Below are 14963 nucleotides of genomic sequence, written 5' to 3' on the forward strand. Positions count from 1 at the left end.
CTGACGTCAGCGTCACGTTTCTATTGGTTCGTTGCCAGGTTAATTGGTAAGAGGAACCAGCTGTCAACTATTTAGATAACGTGGATGGTGAAGGCTTGGCGGCGGCTCGTTCAAAACACACGGAGGATGGACTCGGCTCGTAGTGGAAACATTTGTCGGTAAGCAGCCCCTCAGAGTCCCACAGAGTGGGTTAGAAATGAGGAACGTGTGGACCAAGCACTGAGAAATAGCTTGTCATGAGTTTAAGTGCCTTCGTGTGGCGTTCTAATATACGCGTTAAAGTGAAATAGTGACTTTTCATTACATGAAAACTACTTTAAAAAAACTTATGTAGTATGTTTGTTTTTTATTTTTTATTTTTTTTGGTTGGGTCAACTTAGGAAGAAAGTGTGGTAGACCATGTTGCCGTGTGAGTACATTCGTACAAATTTTGTATTGCTAGGTGACTAAATATAATGTTGAAACGTTAGCCAAAACTTGAGCTAACTGAGTTAGTGGCTGTTGGTAAGTGGGATTTACGACCGCACTTCTGTGTCGGATTTGGCCCTTCTCCGTCAGTTAATCCAGAAACGCGTCAGTAGAAGATGACTTATTGACAAATACAGTTTTTGAAGCTGTTTAATGATGTGCATATACAGTACTGATGTTACAAACTGTTTGGTTTCAACTTATAAAATGTTCGCTCTTTACTTTGTAATGTGTTCTGCAGTTGAGGCTCAAGTCAGATTATTTTTATTTTGACTACGTCAAAAAATAAAAATTGGTTAATGTCAGGCAGGGCTTTCATTCTCTCTCTCCCACCTGTAAGAATTTACTAAACTATAAAAACGGCTCGACTACTCTTTTTAGCTTCTTCCTTTAGGCTTGGCCAGAGCAGCTCACTCCATTTCACCCTGTCCCTAGGATCACACCAACAATCTCCATATCCTTCTTCACCCCATTCATGTTTCTCTGTGGTTTTCCTTCTGCCTGGCAGCTTCAGCATCCTTTCTCCAATATCCATTATTCTTCCTCTCCCACATGTCCAAACCATCTCATCCTTGCTTCTCAAACTTTGTCTCCAAACACCTCAGCCTGAGCTGTCTGATCCACTCCTAATCTTATACTTTCTGGTTACACTCAATGAAAATCTGAGCATCTTCACTTATAAAGAATAAAATACCAGCGGCTTATCGTTATGAGCTTGAATTCTAAATAACCCTATAAACACTAGCAGTCATCACAGTTCACATCACTGGAGCGGCATGTAAAACCAATCTTGCTGCTTAAAAAAAAAAAAAAGTTTGTGGCAGAAATTTACTTTACGATTTGTTTTTCACTTCATTGCAGGCGTTTCATAAATGGCTCTTGCAGATTTGGTTCAAGATGCAAATATCGTCATGAATGGCCAACCATTCACTCATCCCAAATATGTCGGTATTATCAGAAAGGTGGATGCTGGTATGGTGAGCGCTGCAGGTAAGCTGCCCCCCCCCCCCCCCCCTTATTATTTAAGAAAATCCATTATTTAATCCCTTATATATTTTTTTTCTCTGCTAGGTTTTTCCATGTTCTTCAGTCTGAAGCTGGCACAACTGTTGCAGGAAGAAGGGCTTCAGTACCTACGGTCTCCTCCTCCAGTGTGGCTCACGCGTCACCTGATAGGCGAGGGTCAGAACCTGCAGTTCTGCAAGCTGAGGTGACATCTGAACAAGAGTGCAGCAGATCAGAGTTGGTAGCTGATATCTCAAACCCTCAATGCGACACTGGGCACCTGCCAGCGAATCTCGCTGAGGAGCAGTCAGAAGGTATTGCATGATTTTGTAGATGGAACTGAATGTAGAAGTTGATCTAATTAATTTGCTTTTCCTCTGCAGAATCTGGTCTGGGATCGTCTCAGGGCTCAGAAGCTGCTGAAGCAGGTGCCTGGGATGGAAGAAATGAGGTTTGCGTTTAATTTGACTGCCTTATCTTAAGCATGCTCATTCAGCAGGAGAACTTGGCTGAACCCAGAGCCTTCTATTAATGGAAAGTCATTGTGTTCAGGAGATCTCCCCATCTGAAACCCCAGAGAATGGGGCTGCTGCTGCAGCCTCTGGTTCTCAGGGAAGAGAGGAGGAAACTGAGGCCTTCCTCAGGAGCAAAGACGTGACCTGTGGGATCTGCATGGACAAGGTGTATGAAAAGACTGATCCGAAAAGCGGTGTCTTTGGCATCTTGCCCAACTGCAATCACTCCTTCTGTTTACAATGCATAATGACCTGGAGGAAGACCAAAGACCTCGGCCTGGATGTGATAAAGTAGGTTTCTGTAATATTTAAGAGGAGGCAGCAGGATCTGACTAAACCAGAGAGGGCTTGAAGTGATTCTGATTGACTTTTCTTTTTTCCTCTTCTCAGACGCTGCCCACAGTGCCGCGTGAGGTCTGCCTTTTATATGCCGCACAAATACTGGGTTGAAGGACAAGAAAAGGAAGATCTAATTACTGAGTTCAAGGGAAAATTCAGGTGAGGAATAGATCTCATGTCTGCAGAGTTTAGAAAATCCTTTGAGTCTGTCCTCCTGGGTATGTTGTGTGGATGTTAGTTTCAGTAGTCCAGCCTTTTCTTCAGATTTCTTACTATAGATAAAAAAAAAAATAATATAGTGAATCTTGCTGGAGATTAAGGTTCCTGAATTAAACTACTCATCTAAATCGTTTGGTTAGGCCATGGTAACTTGGTCCATAGTTGCTTTCTAAAGGTTTGTTTTTTTTAAATAAATATACTCCTCCCAATAAATTGAATCTCTTGGGCTGCTACAGATCTCCCATTCAGCATTAAGCTATAAAGATGTACAAAAATCAGTAGCTGTTAAATGGGACCCACCTTACAAATTAGGCAAAGATTCATACCACATATTGCAAAAACTTGCTTTTGTTTTTGCTTATTGCGCCTTTAAGTCCCTTTACCATTAGTACGTACTCGGCACAGTTCACGCCAGTTTTCAGGATTTTCATTAGGTCATAGGTCATTCTGATATTAACAGTCCCTCTGGAGTGTGCAGCAGATGTCATCTCTAAGGAAGAGTGCTGAAACATTCAGAGAAACACAAGTGTGTAGCATTGCTAACTAACAATGGGAGCTACAGAGATTTTTACAACATGGCAATTAGAATCAAATTTATGCAAAAGGAACAGAAATCAGTGTGAAGAGAAGTAATGACAGAAAATATCTCTGGGAAAAATTTAGCAAAGGAGAACTCTAGGTATTAATGGAAAAGGGGATCTATAATGCTGATGCACAACAAATTAAATATGCATATACTGTTAATAGCCCTGTGCATATTTCACTTAAAAAAAACAAACAAAAAAGAAATATTGTGATGTAGATTTTAAAATTGCTAATCTCAAGCCAGTATAAACATTTAGCTGACCCCTCCCTGCTGCCTCTGGTTTGATTCCAGTAAGAAATCCTGCACCTACTACTCTCGATACCAATGCTGCCCCTTCAAAAGCGAGTGCCTTTACCGACATGACAAAAGTCGACACAGCGCGTCCTTTCTGGTAACTACATGGTGATCAGTGAGTGTTTTACATTTTCCTCCCTCTTAGTGTGTCTAAGATAAGGTTATATTTACTCTCCCCTCACTCTCTTTGTCCTTGCAGCATTTTGGAGAAGATGACTTTGAGGATGAAGACGATGGAGTGGATCTAATTAGTTTCTTCATAGCCATGACCCTTCTTGGTGATGGTGATGATGACGACCTTGAATTTACTTTTTTACCTTACTAAAACAGTGTGGTTTGAGCGCTCATCTTCCCCCCCCCCCCTTTTTTTTTTCCTTTTTTTGTCAGTGTTTGAAACCACTGAATGGGGTCTATAACCATCATTGGTCCCTGGAAAATGTATGGCTGCTGCCTTTTTTTTCTTTCCTTTTTAAAACCACCTGTGTCTTCATGAAATTATTACTGAAACAGCCTACGAGTAGCTTTGACTCAAGATCAGGATCATCGTCCGTGCACTGAGTGAAAGTACATCTCACTTATAGGACTCCTAAATTCAGACAGGAACCTGTCTCAAACAAAGTCTGTGCACACTTGGACACTCCAGAACTCATGGCTAGTGGTCTCAGCGTAAGACACCTTTGTTTCTAGTTGGGGTTTATAATTTTTTTTTATATAATACTACAGCTGTTGTGTGTTAAGTGTTTAGCCAACTGTCAGCTTCTCTTCCAACTTCTGAGCGCGCCAATGTAGACATTTCCCTAGTAGCTTGGGCCATTTAGATATTTTTAAAGTGTTGTGTAGATGATAGTTTTAATTGCCCAAGGGTTAAAAAAAAAAAAAAGTGTACTGTACCCATGTCCTAATGTCTGATATCTGCATAAAAATGATTAGTCGTCACATACTTCCCAGTTTTCGCAAGAACAAATGATTTTATGTCTGTCTTTTTTTTTTAACCAAATTGTACCTGTACACAAAAAATAAAACATTGATTCACTTTGTCTCACTAAAGTGTTTTCTTCATTGGTGCTTTGTGCTATTCAGGGTATTTCCCTGACTGGTATGCCCACATGGCCTGGGGGGCAGAATGGGCCTAAATCACACAACACAATGAATTCACGTAATGGATTTTCATTAAAAAAAAAAAGTAATATGGGCTAGTTGGAAGAGTCTAACTTTTTTTTTTTTTAAATAAAGGTATTTATCTATGCTGTTGAGTAGCTCCACTGTGGTCTCCAAATAAAGACTTAAAGTGGAAACGACTGAGACATGATGGCAGTCTCGCTTCGGTTGCCTCAGGATGCTCGTTCTATTCAGGAATTTCTGGCTTTTGTTTAACTAGTATACGCTACAGGATAAATCGTGCTGTGTCGCAAGTGAGCTAAATGAATGACACATCTGACCACTAGGTGGCGATGTTGAACTCATCTAGCCCTTTACCGGTGTCGAAGAAGAAATGTAAACAGCAGTGGCGGTATAGTGAGGTTGGGATGGAGCCACAGGTATCTGGGAGAGACGGCAAGGACAAACCCGGCGATGGGGCACACAGCTGTCTGAACTCCGGCATGTTTCTTAGCGGATTTGACGGGCAGTCGAGGCTGCTGCTTCGGTCACTGATGTCCGGAACCTCCGGGACCTCGAGAGCGCTGGACGTCTTCCACAGGCAGCAACGGGCTAACCCGGAGAGCTCACTGTGTGGCTTCATAGAAACACTGTGCAGAGACGAAATAACCCACACAGAGGCTGACACTGAGTTTCTAACCGTGTGAGTAAAGTATACAGAAAAAAAAGTTAAATTATAAGGTGGGGATCTCTGCCTCCTTAAGTCATCAGTCCCACAGGCTGTGTGCGTTTAGACTGAACGTAAATGCTCCAGTGTAGAGTTTGTTTAGTATTCACATAGATATTTTAGGGTAAACACACACACATACATGTGTGAAAAGTAGGGTGAAGATCAAATCAGTGTTTCCTTACCTCTTTTGTTTTAGATCTGGGGTCCTTTGCCACATTTCCTTGGTGTTATTGCAGTCTGATTAAGAAAAATTCACAAAATTCCTTTCTAAGAAGTCACTTTAATCAGTATTTAGCAAGCATAAATCTCCCCCAAAATGATTTACATTTGTGAAAAAAGTGTCATAAATATTGATAGGCACAAATCAGTTTTGTTTTTTTCTAACTCCTGCTTTTTTCTTAAACATGAACTTTTTCTTTGTCTACACAACTTCAGAGACCAGCTGACGGTTTCTTTGGTTTTTCCTTACCTCTTCTAGTAAACCACTAGTCTGCCTGTTTCCACCTTTATTTAAACAAAACCTGCTGTCATTCATCCACCTGGTGCACTCTGTTCTTCCTCGGACCGCTGTACTCCATCTGATCAAATGTCTCAGCCAGGACTCTCGTCCAAACCCGTGGGTGACTGCTCTGTGCAGACAACTCGAAAGAGACCTGGAAACCCACCGTGAGGTGCCTCTGTACACCACACCGTGCAGCCAAAGACTAAAGGAGCTCTCCCAGGGTTTGATCGGATCTGCTGAAACTGGAGGATGGACCAAGTGCTTCAGTGGTCAAACAGCAGAATTTGAATCCCAGAGTACATCTGATTTATCTGAGCTGGGGACACAGAGGAAGAGAAAGGGCAGTTTTGTCAGCGTGGGGTCTGATGGTGAAGAAACGGGATCACAGAGTAAACGGATAAAGATGGATGATAATGAGTGTGTCACAGCTGAAGAACTGAGAGTTAACAAGGAAATGCCGGGAGCGCCAGAAAGTGATGCTGCAGCAGAAACTCCAGCCTCAGACAGTTCGTGTGATGGCCTGCCTGAACATATAAAGGTAAAAACCACTATACAAAGAAGGGTACCCTCTCCACACTGAAATCTTTCTGCCAATTTCAATGTTTGTTTTGTCCTTAGAGAAGCAGAAGTTGTAAAACGATGAGCTGATTTACTGTTTTTGTGTTTATTTAGGTCTGTATTCCTCAGATAAAAGAGTTGTTGGAGAGTCAGACGGAGGTAAGAAGATTTTATTTTCTTCTAGCTCATTCAGTGCAGACAGTAAGTGACATTTAGTCTCACTGTCATTCTTTGTGTGTTTCAGTGGGACCAGAGCTCCACAGATGTGTTCAAAGTGCTGAACAACTGTGACTCAAACCAAGTATGTCCTCAATAGTTTAACCTGCGCTTTTACTTCAAAAACGGGTGGATTTGACTTAAATTACAAAATAAAACTATTCAATAAGATCTGAAACTGTCGATTAAAGTGCAAAAGAGCTGTTTTCACACATTTCCATGAAACCAGAGTTGCTTTTTGCAACCAGAAGAGTCGCCCCCTGCTGTTCATTAAAAAGAATGAAGGTGTAGGGCAATCTTTTAAATCTGTTATACTATTTAAAATCCTTAGGGCTGAGCTGAGGGTGTATCTTAAGCACACACTCATATGAACACGATCATATTTATAGGAGGAATAAAAGATATTTAATATAGGACTGACACCAGTGGTTGGGACCATTAAGTGAGTAACAGAGTCATTGTCTTATTGGTCTCTGTTGGGTTCCAGAGAATATATCAATATTTTATGTATAATCAGCAGTTGTGATTGGACTGAACCCAGGTCCTTACCTGCCCTGTTTAGGTGGAGGTGTTATGCAGCATGCTGAATTTCCCGGGCTTACCTGACCAGGCACTGCCTAAACTGTGCAGCAGTGTTTTGGCCCTCTCTCCTGACCTCAGCTACAGCACTGCTGCAACGCTCATCAAGAGCCTTCTGCTGGAGAAGGTATAACACCGAATATGAAAGATAAGCAACATGTGTTGCTGTGTTTGATCTTGACAGAATATTGTTTCACCTTACAGGTGCTGTCCCTGTCAGAGCCGGCCTCCAGGTGTCTGGTTACCGCAGTGACTTCACTGTGTAGCCGCTATCCCAGACCAGTGTGCCAGGCTCTAATCGGACCAGTACTAGAGAAAGAGAACATAGGTGAGATGAAAGGAAAACGTTTCACTGAAAGTGACTACAGAAATTACTTAATGATTTCCTTCATGCAGGTTTGTGATCTTGGTCAGATGCTAAGATGGTATGTGATTTAATAAGGTCTGGTGTTTACAAGCACTCAGTTAAAGCAGTGTGACATGTGCAAAAGTGATAAATATGTCTTGCACTTTTCTTAATACTGTGATGCAACATGTCAATCAGTTTTTCTGCAAAGTGCATCACTGCACCATCTCCACCAGCCTGACCAGTTGATACGAGACAGGATGGATCCGTGTTTTCATGTTGTTTACACCAAATTCTCCCCCTACCATTTGAATGTTGCAGCAGAAATCGAGACTCATCAGACCAGGCAACATTTTCCCCAATCTCCTATTGTCCAGTGTTGTTGAGCCCATTTCCTGTTATTACTGACAGGAGTGACACCCAGTGTGGTCTTCTGCTGCTGTAGCCCATCTGCTTCAAAGTTCATCGTGGTGTGCATTCAGAGATGCTCTTCTGCATACCTTGGTTGCAATTAGTGGTTATTTACATTACTGTTGCCGTGCCCAGCTTGAAGCAGGCTGTCCATTCTCCTCTGACTTCAGCTGATTCAGTGGATCAACAGATTCTGAAATACTCAGAGCAGCCCAGCTTGCACCAACTACCATGTCACGTTCAAAGTCACTAAAATAACCTTTCTTCTTCACTCCGATGCTCAGTTATAACTTCAGCAGGTCATGTGTTCATCTCTCTACGGATACAATTGCTCATACTGATTGATAATGTATGCTAACAAGCAGTTGAAAAGATGTACCTCATGAAATAACTGGTGAGCGTGTATGTGCACTGATTGCTTCAGGGAAATCGGAGAGTTACAGAACAGCAGAGCAGGCATGGATTCAGAGCCCTGGTTTAAGTACACATTACAGGACAGATGCTTTGATGTGATAGAGCTCCTTTTACTCAGGCTTTGCTCCCAGCATGAATTAATCCTTTTGAACTTTGTTTTGTTTTCAGGGCCTCCACAGGCTGAGCTGCTAAGCAGACTGATAGAAAGCTGCCTGGATTCTCACTACAGACTGCTGGTGGTTCAGTAAGTATAAAGTTACGTTGTGTTTTCACTTGTAACTGCTGCGACAAAGAAGCTTCGCATAATAACGGACACATGGTTAGTAGTAAATGACAAACACTCCTGCTTTTTTATGTTTTGTTTTTAAAGAATGACATTGAAGATTGCATGGAGTGAGGCAGTGCTGTCTATTATCCACAGCTTGCTAGACTCAAAGGTAATCCAGATGTTTATTCATGGGAAAGAGCTGCAAGAGCTGTTAGTCATAATACTCACTGCCACTGAGCCACCTGTTTTGCCTGTTCCCCCCCAACAGCCTGTCTTGAATGAAGAACTTTTCACACAGTTCACAGAACAGCTCGTCAGTCAGGCTCCTCGTTTCACAAAGTCTGTGAAGTTTGCAAAAATGATGCTCACAGTACTCACCAAATACAGCACCGATGTAAGTATGCAGATTGGGATCACAGATAACGACTGTACAGTGGATGAAATGGTGTGTGATAACCTTCTGCGTATAAATGATTGCATTTCCAGGTGACTGCTGCACACAAACACTCCTTGTCCAGCTGCCTGATGTTAAATGAGACCTTCCTGAAGAAGTCTCTACAAGCTGCTTTAAAACGAATCGCAGACACGTGACCTCACCACCTTTTCACCTAATTTACATAAAAAAAAAACCCTGTATAAATAAATTAAACTGGCAATGAAGAATCTTAATTCACCAGTCTGACAGGGCTGCTATTATTTTTTTATTACTCTGACTGTTCACAGGTCTTACAATAACTATTCCTAAATGCTAATCCTTGCGCTCCTGAACACAACACACCCATATATCTAACTCAATCTAGTATTAGGACAAAGTTGATACTGAATTACTGTAACCTGCAGACTTTTATCTGGTCAGTCTTTACAAATATTTGCAATTTCTTTTGCAATATCTCATGAAAGCTTTGAAAAGGCAAACAATTATTTGGCAAACATTATTATTACTTATATGGTATTTATTTTTATAATTATTATAAATTATAACTGGCTCCATTGAGTTGGCTTATACATCTGGTGAGGAAGCCTCATGGGGGCTTCCAATTGCATGGTTTTCAGGCATACTCAACTAGAAGGAGACCCTGGGGTAGACCTCAAATTTGTTGCATGTATTTCTTGTCTTCAGACCTGGGAATGCCTCAGAATCCCCATGTGGAAGTGGAAAGTGTTGTTGGGAAGAACGGCCCTGCATAACCTGCTGCCACCACAGCCTGAATTTGGATAAGCAGAAGCTAGGCTGAATGGATGGGTGGATTAGATCATAATGTCAATTAATTGTATTCATTTTCAAAGCCTCAGGGTTTTTTTTGTAACTTTTTATTTTGAATTTTCATTGTGACAAGAATATAACAAAAACAACAATAAAAGACAAAAATAAAAGGGGAACAAATTGGGGCACTGTTCCAAGCATCATGAATTAAGTGACAGAATCTTCAAACCTTTGCTTATATTTATGCCGTTTAGCCCAAGTTGTTGAAAAAGATTACCTTTAAGTCGTAGAAAGAAAGTCAGTCTCTCCATCAGATGTATTTCCTCTATAATCTCTAGCACTTGCTCTACTCGGGAAGGATCCTTCTTAAGGAATTTCCTTGCCTTTTCAGATGAGATCAACAGGATTTTAAAAATATATCTTTCCTTTTTTAGAATCAAATCTCTGGGTAGCAAACCCAGTAGGAAGATCCTGGGATCCTTAGGGATGCATAGGACATGATGTCATCTGTTAACTTGGATATACTGTCCCAAAATGAGGTCAATTGTGTACACGTCCAAAAGATATGAGAGTGATTGGCGTTTGGGTGACCATACTGTCTCAAAGCCTCCATTTTTTAAAGGCTAAAAAAAGTTATTCAGATTTCGGGGTTCCCTAAAAATGTCTTACAGCACCTCAAAATCTATTAATTTTTTTCTGTTAAATCGCACAATTTTGTTCCAATTGTTTATTTTGCTTGTTAATATACATTTCATTTTAGCAGTATTTGTGGCGGTCATGTTTCCAGTTATATTTAATAAACATGGTCTTAAAAAGTAGAGCTAATAAAAGAATCCAAGTGAAAATCCAAAAGATTTGTGAGACTCGTACCAAATATATTTAATATGTAAATTGTTTTACAGCAGCGTATGGTCTTTCAAATCAAAAAGTTTTCACAGGCTATAAGCAGCACTGTGAAAAACTGTGCACACCTCATAATTCAGTAGCTTCTAGAACCACCTGTAGCAGCAATAACTTGAAGTCATTCTGCTTTGTTTTGCTTTATCAGAATCTCACATCATTGTGGAGGAATACTGACCCACTGTTTTTTTTGTTTTGTTTTGTTTTGTTTTGGGTTTTTTTTTTTGGTTTTTTGGTTTTTTAAAGTTGCTTCACTTCATTGAGCTCTCTTAAAACCCTGCCACAGCATCTCAATCAGGTTGAAGTTTGGACTTTGACTGGGCCATTGCAACATCTTCACTCTTTTTCAGTTATTCTGTTACAGATTAGCTGACGTGTTTAGGCTCATTGTTCTGTCGCATGACCCAATTTGTGACAAGCTTTAGCTGTCAGACCGATGGCCTCGGATTTAACTTTAGAATACTTTGGTATACAGAGGAATTCATTGTCGATTCAATGACTGCAAGGTGCCCAGGCTCCTGTGGCTGCAAAACAAGCACAGATCATCACTCCACCAGTTGGTATGAGGTGTTTGTGCCGATATGTTGTTTGGTTTAATATACCTAAATGCTCCACACAAGCAAACTGATTTATAAGGGAGTTCAAGCAAATGCATCTGATTAACAGCACTTGGTTGTCATTTACACTCTTTATCCCTATAGAAATTGTCAGGGATTTTTCACAGGACTATCATTTTGGAACAAAAAAACAAAACAAAAACCTGAAACAGCTAGAGCTCAACTTTTGATATTATAATTTACAACAGCATACAAACTGTAATGACAAAGTTTGACAAAGACAGCTGAATTATGTAACTATTATGTAACTATTCAGCTTTATAAGTAGGTAAGAATCTTTCTGTTGTTTTATAGGTATTTTATTTTTATGTATATGTTTTTTCACAGGCACAACTTTTTAAAATACAACTAAACAGATATTTTTATGCTTGCTGTTTTATGATATAGATTTAGTTGATTTCTATTGGGAAAAAAAGAAAAAAGCTCGCGCTTTCTGATGACGTCATGGATCGCCTTTATGTCGCGTAACGTACGACGTCACTTCCTTTTCCAGCGTAGCACGACGAGAGCGACAAGCTGCCAAGATGAGGTCAGGCCGCATTTTTCCCAATAAATGATTAAAAACCTCATTTTAAACGCGCTTTTCTCTACTGTGTTATTCTTCTAGATACGTAGAGTCGTAATATTGTCCGGCTTTGTTTATATTTCATGGTATGTTGTAGTTTATTGACGTTAAAGGTGCGGCATGGGACCGGTTCACCGCCGGTGCACCGTCAGCGCGCTAAGTTTCTCAGATGTAATCCGTCGTCATCCGCATATTTAAAATATATTTACAGTCTTCATCTAATCTCTACTGTTTAGTTTAATGCTCTTAAATAACGGGCGCATATTTTTTTCACGACTTTGGTGGCTGCTTGGTGAATTTTTAGCGCTGTGCTTTAGCATCATTAGCGGTCTTATTTCTCTTGCTGGTAGTTGTAGTGACGTTAACTTTTTTTTCTGACGTTTTCTACGTTACAGTAAGGTCTCCAGGGATACTTTATATGAAGCTGTGAAGGAGGTCCTGCAGGGCTCCCTGGCCAAGCCGAGGAAGTAAGCAGATCCGAACAGCTGTGATAACCAATGGTTAAAGTGTAATACTGAAAATACGGGACATGTGTGTAACCTGTCATCTCTTTGTAGGTTTGTGGAGTCGGTGGAGCTTCAGATCAGCCTGAAAAACTATGATCCCCAGAAGGACAAGCGTTTCTCCGGCACTGTCAGGTTCGACCTTTTACTGTCTCACCCACCCTTTTCCCTGTGTGTCTCCAGCCCTGTCTGATTATCACAGCGGCCTGTTTAACGGCCATGTAGTACATTAAAAATCAAAGTCCAGACAGGCCAGGAGCAGACATGGAGAAGTACTCTGGGTAGTCTGACTGAGCTTACTCAGCTTTCTGCTGGGGAAGGCGAAGCAGGCGGACCCCTACCCTGGGTCTTAAAACATGAGGGGAGGCTTTGAGTGGCTGAGCTGCTAAGTTCACGCCCTCATGCCGACCAATTTGCTTTGTATTACCTAAGAGGTCAGCTGGACGCCAGCCCCTGTGGTGGTATGGGTAAGACTTTTTCTACTCCACAGTAAAGTCAGGTGGTCTCATAAAGGGTCAAATTATATCATCACATGTTGAATGAGTTGATTATTTCTCAGAGGTTGAAATGTGGTTGTATGCACAGTCACTAAAAATGTTTTGTTGACATCCAGGCTGAAGACTCTCCCCAGGCCAAAGTTCTCCGTGTGCATCCTGGGAGACCAGCAGCACTGCGACGAGGCCAAAGCTGCCGAGATGCCACACATGGACATCGAGGCTCTGAAGAAGCTCAACAAGAACAAGAAGCTAGTCAAGAAGCTCGGTACGGTGTCCACAAGATTACAGACAAAATGCCTCATCTGTGACCAAAGTCTGTCAAGGCTTCCTAACGTGCTCGTTTCTTCCTCTTCCAGCCAAGAAGTATGACGCTTTCCTGGCCTCTGAGTCTCTGATCAAGCAGATCCCTCGTATCCTGGGTCCTGGGCTGAACAAGGCCGGCAAGTTCCCCTCACTGCTCACCCACAATGAGAACCTGAACACAAAGGTGGATGAGGTCAAGTCCACCATCAAATTCCAGATGAAGAAGGTGTGTTCTGCTGCTTCCTGGCTTTATGGTTTCATTATCTACCGCTTGGTTTGAAGAAGTTGATCAGTGTGGAGTAACCTTGCTGCTCGTTGTAGGTGCTCTGTCTGGCTGTGGCCGTAGGACATGTGAAGATGACGGAAGACGAGCTTGTGTACAACATCCACCTGGCTGTCAACTTCCTGGTGTCGCTGCTGAAGAAGAACTGGCAGAACGTGCGTGCCCTCTACATCAAGAGCACCATGGGCAAACCCCAGCGTCTCTACTAAATAAATACAGTTTTTCTATTAATAAAAGTGGAGATTCTCCAAAGTTGGCTGCGCTGAGTGATTTATTTATTTTTTTTAAATTTCATTACTGAGGTCTTGTATCACTAACTGATAATCTGAAATTCACTTATGTGTAACAGAGTAATACATAGTTACATAACTCTGTTAACTTTAGTCTGTATAATGTAAACTTGCTCTGCCCTGAAGATGTGAAATTCAGGTTTTGGGAGAAATTACAGGAAGGGCCTCAGGTTTTCATGCCTAGATAGAGTTTGAAACTTATCATGACTTAAAGACATTAAAATGATTAATAGAACTTACAGGATATAACTTTTGGGATGAAAAAAGATTTCAGTGAGGCTGGGATAAAATTGAAGCTTTTCTACACTTATTTGACCCCTTAAAGCAGCTTCTGCTATCAGCCTCATTCTACCATTAGCTTCTCCCCTCAACATGCACCCTTCTATGAACACATCAGGGCCAACTCAAGGGTCAGTAGGCATACCGGAGGGCTCTGGGATTGAACCACCAGCCCAGTCCAGTGAGCCTAGGTATTCATCCCAAATATTTGGTGGATGGGCATTAGGTGTCTGTTGGTCTGCTTTGGCGTGCATTAGCTGGACCTCAAGACATTTATTGTCATTTCGTATGGACCCAGCCTGAAACGAAATACTGTTTCTCACCAGCCTCTACAGGGCAAAAAGCTTGAACTGTCCTCTAATGGTCTTTGATAAATAAAGGTCTGATATTCGACTGATACAGATCACAAATGTGTATGTAGACTGAAAAACGGGAAGCAGAGTGTTAATAAGATCTGCGGCTCCTGACCTATGTAATCTCCTCATGGGACCCCTGTACCCTTGTGTCCTGTCCTGCTGAAGCTTTTAAAACCCAATTATTTATTCATGAGATTAAGTGAACAAGCTACTCCCTTTGCTTCTACAAGATGTTATAGAGTGTAGTATAACATGGTGTATTATATAGTATGGAGACAATATGTGGACTGTCCCACCAGGGGAGAGAAAATTCTAGACCTACTGTATGCTAATGTCAAGGATGCATACAGCTCCTCCTCCCTCCCCCCACTTGGTAGGTCAGATCATAACCTGATTCACCTCACCCCCCGCTATGTGCCAATTGTGAGGAGGGAACCTGTGACCACGAGGAGTGTTAGGAGGTGGTCAGAGGAGGCCTTAGCTGAACTACAGGGCTGTTTTGAGGTGACCAACTGGGAAACACTCTGTGAGCCTCACGCCGAGGACATCAATGGGCTTACTGAGTGTATCACAGACTACATAACTTTCTGCACCGACTCCATTGTTCCAGCTCAGACT

General features: G+C 41.6%; 3 protein-coding genes across 3 annotated transcripts; all 3 read left to right on the forward strand.

The window, feature by feature from the left end:
- The first annotated feature begins 126 nt into the window (after positions 1–126).
- On the forward strand, positions 127–3751 carry mkrn4 (makorin, ring finger protein, 4). The gene is made up of 8 exons (XM_063465029.1): positions 127–158; positions 1330–1458; positions 1540–1787; positions 1857–1924; positions 2026–2279; positions 2379–2486; positions 3424–3523; positions 3626–3751. Exons 1-8 carry the CDS (start codon positions 127–129, stop codon positions 3749–3751), a joined length of 1065 nt encoding a protein of 354 aa, XP_063321099.1.
- Positions 3752–4919: 1168 nt separating this feature from the next.
- fance (FA complementation group E) lies at positions 4920–11373 on the forward strand. Its single transcript, XM_063464280.1, has 10 exons — positions 4920–5227; positions 5733–6294; positions 6429–6473; positions 6559–6615; positions 7093–7236; positions 7314–7437; positions 8449–8524; positions 8651–8717; positions 8817–8942; positions 9035–11373. The coding sequence occupies exons 1-10, from the start codon at positions 4953–4955 to the stop codon at positions 9137–9139; spliced, it is 1581 nt and encodes a 526-aa protein (XP_063320350.1). The 5' UTR covers positions 4920–4952; the 3' UTR covers positions 9140–11373.
- Positions 11374–11731: 358 nt separating this feature from the next.
- rpl10a (ribosomal protein L10a) lies at positions 11732–13672 on the forward strand. Its single transcript, XM_063463948.1, has 6 exons — positions 11732–11798; positions 12230–12301; positions 12392–12472; positions 12951–13099; positions 13191–13363; positions 13459–13672. Exons 1-6 carry the CDS (start codon positions 11794–11796, stop codon positions 13627–13629), a joined length of 651 nt encoding a protein of 216 aa, XP_063320018.1. The 5' UTR covers positions 11732–11793; the 3' UTR covers positions 13630–13672.
- Positions 13673–14963: the final 1291 nt, after the last annotated feature.

Source organism: Pelmatolapia mariae, linkage group LG20 (genome assembly GCF_036321145.2).
Source record: "Pelmatolapia mariae isolate MD_Pm_ZW linkage group LG20, Pm_UMD_F_2, whole genome shotgun sequence".
Lineage (NCBI taxonomy): Eukaryota > Metazoa > Chordata > Actinopteri > Cichliformes > Cichlidae > Pelmatolapia > Pelmatolapia mariae.

Coding starts and splice junctions, on each gene's coding strand:
- mkrn4 (XM_063465029.1), top strand. CDS start 127: ATGGACTCGGCTCGTAGTGGAAACATTTGTCG. Junction 2,487..3,423: donor GAGTTCAAGGGAAAATTCAG/GTGAGGAATAGA, acceptor GTTTGATTCCAG/TAAGAAATCCTGCACCTACT. Junction 3,524..3,625: donor GACACAGCGCGTCCTTTCTG/GTAACTACATGG, acceptor TTGTCCTTGCAG/CATTTTGGAGAAGATGACTT.
- rpl10a (XM_063463948.1), top strand. Junction 12,473..12,950: donor CGTTTCTCCGGCACTGTCAG/GTTCGACCTTTT, acceptor GTTGACATCCAG/GCTGAAGACTCTCCCCAGGC. Junction 13,364..13,458: donor TCAAATTCCAGATGAAGAAG/GTGTGTTCTGCT, acceptor TGCTCGTTGTAG/GTGCTCTGTCTGGCTGTGGC.
- fance (XM_063464280.1), top strand. CDS start 4,953: ATGGAGCCACAGGTATCTGGGAGAGACGGCAAGGACAAACCCGGCGAT. Junction 6,616..7,092: donor ACAACTGTGACTCAAACCAA/GTATGTCCTCAA, acceptor TGCCCTGTTTAG/GTGGAGGTGTTATGCAGCAT. Junction 7,237..7,313: donor AGAGCCTTCTGCTGGAGAAG/GTATAACACCGA, acceptor TTCACCTTACAG/GTGCTGTCCCTGTCAGAGCC.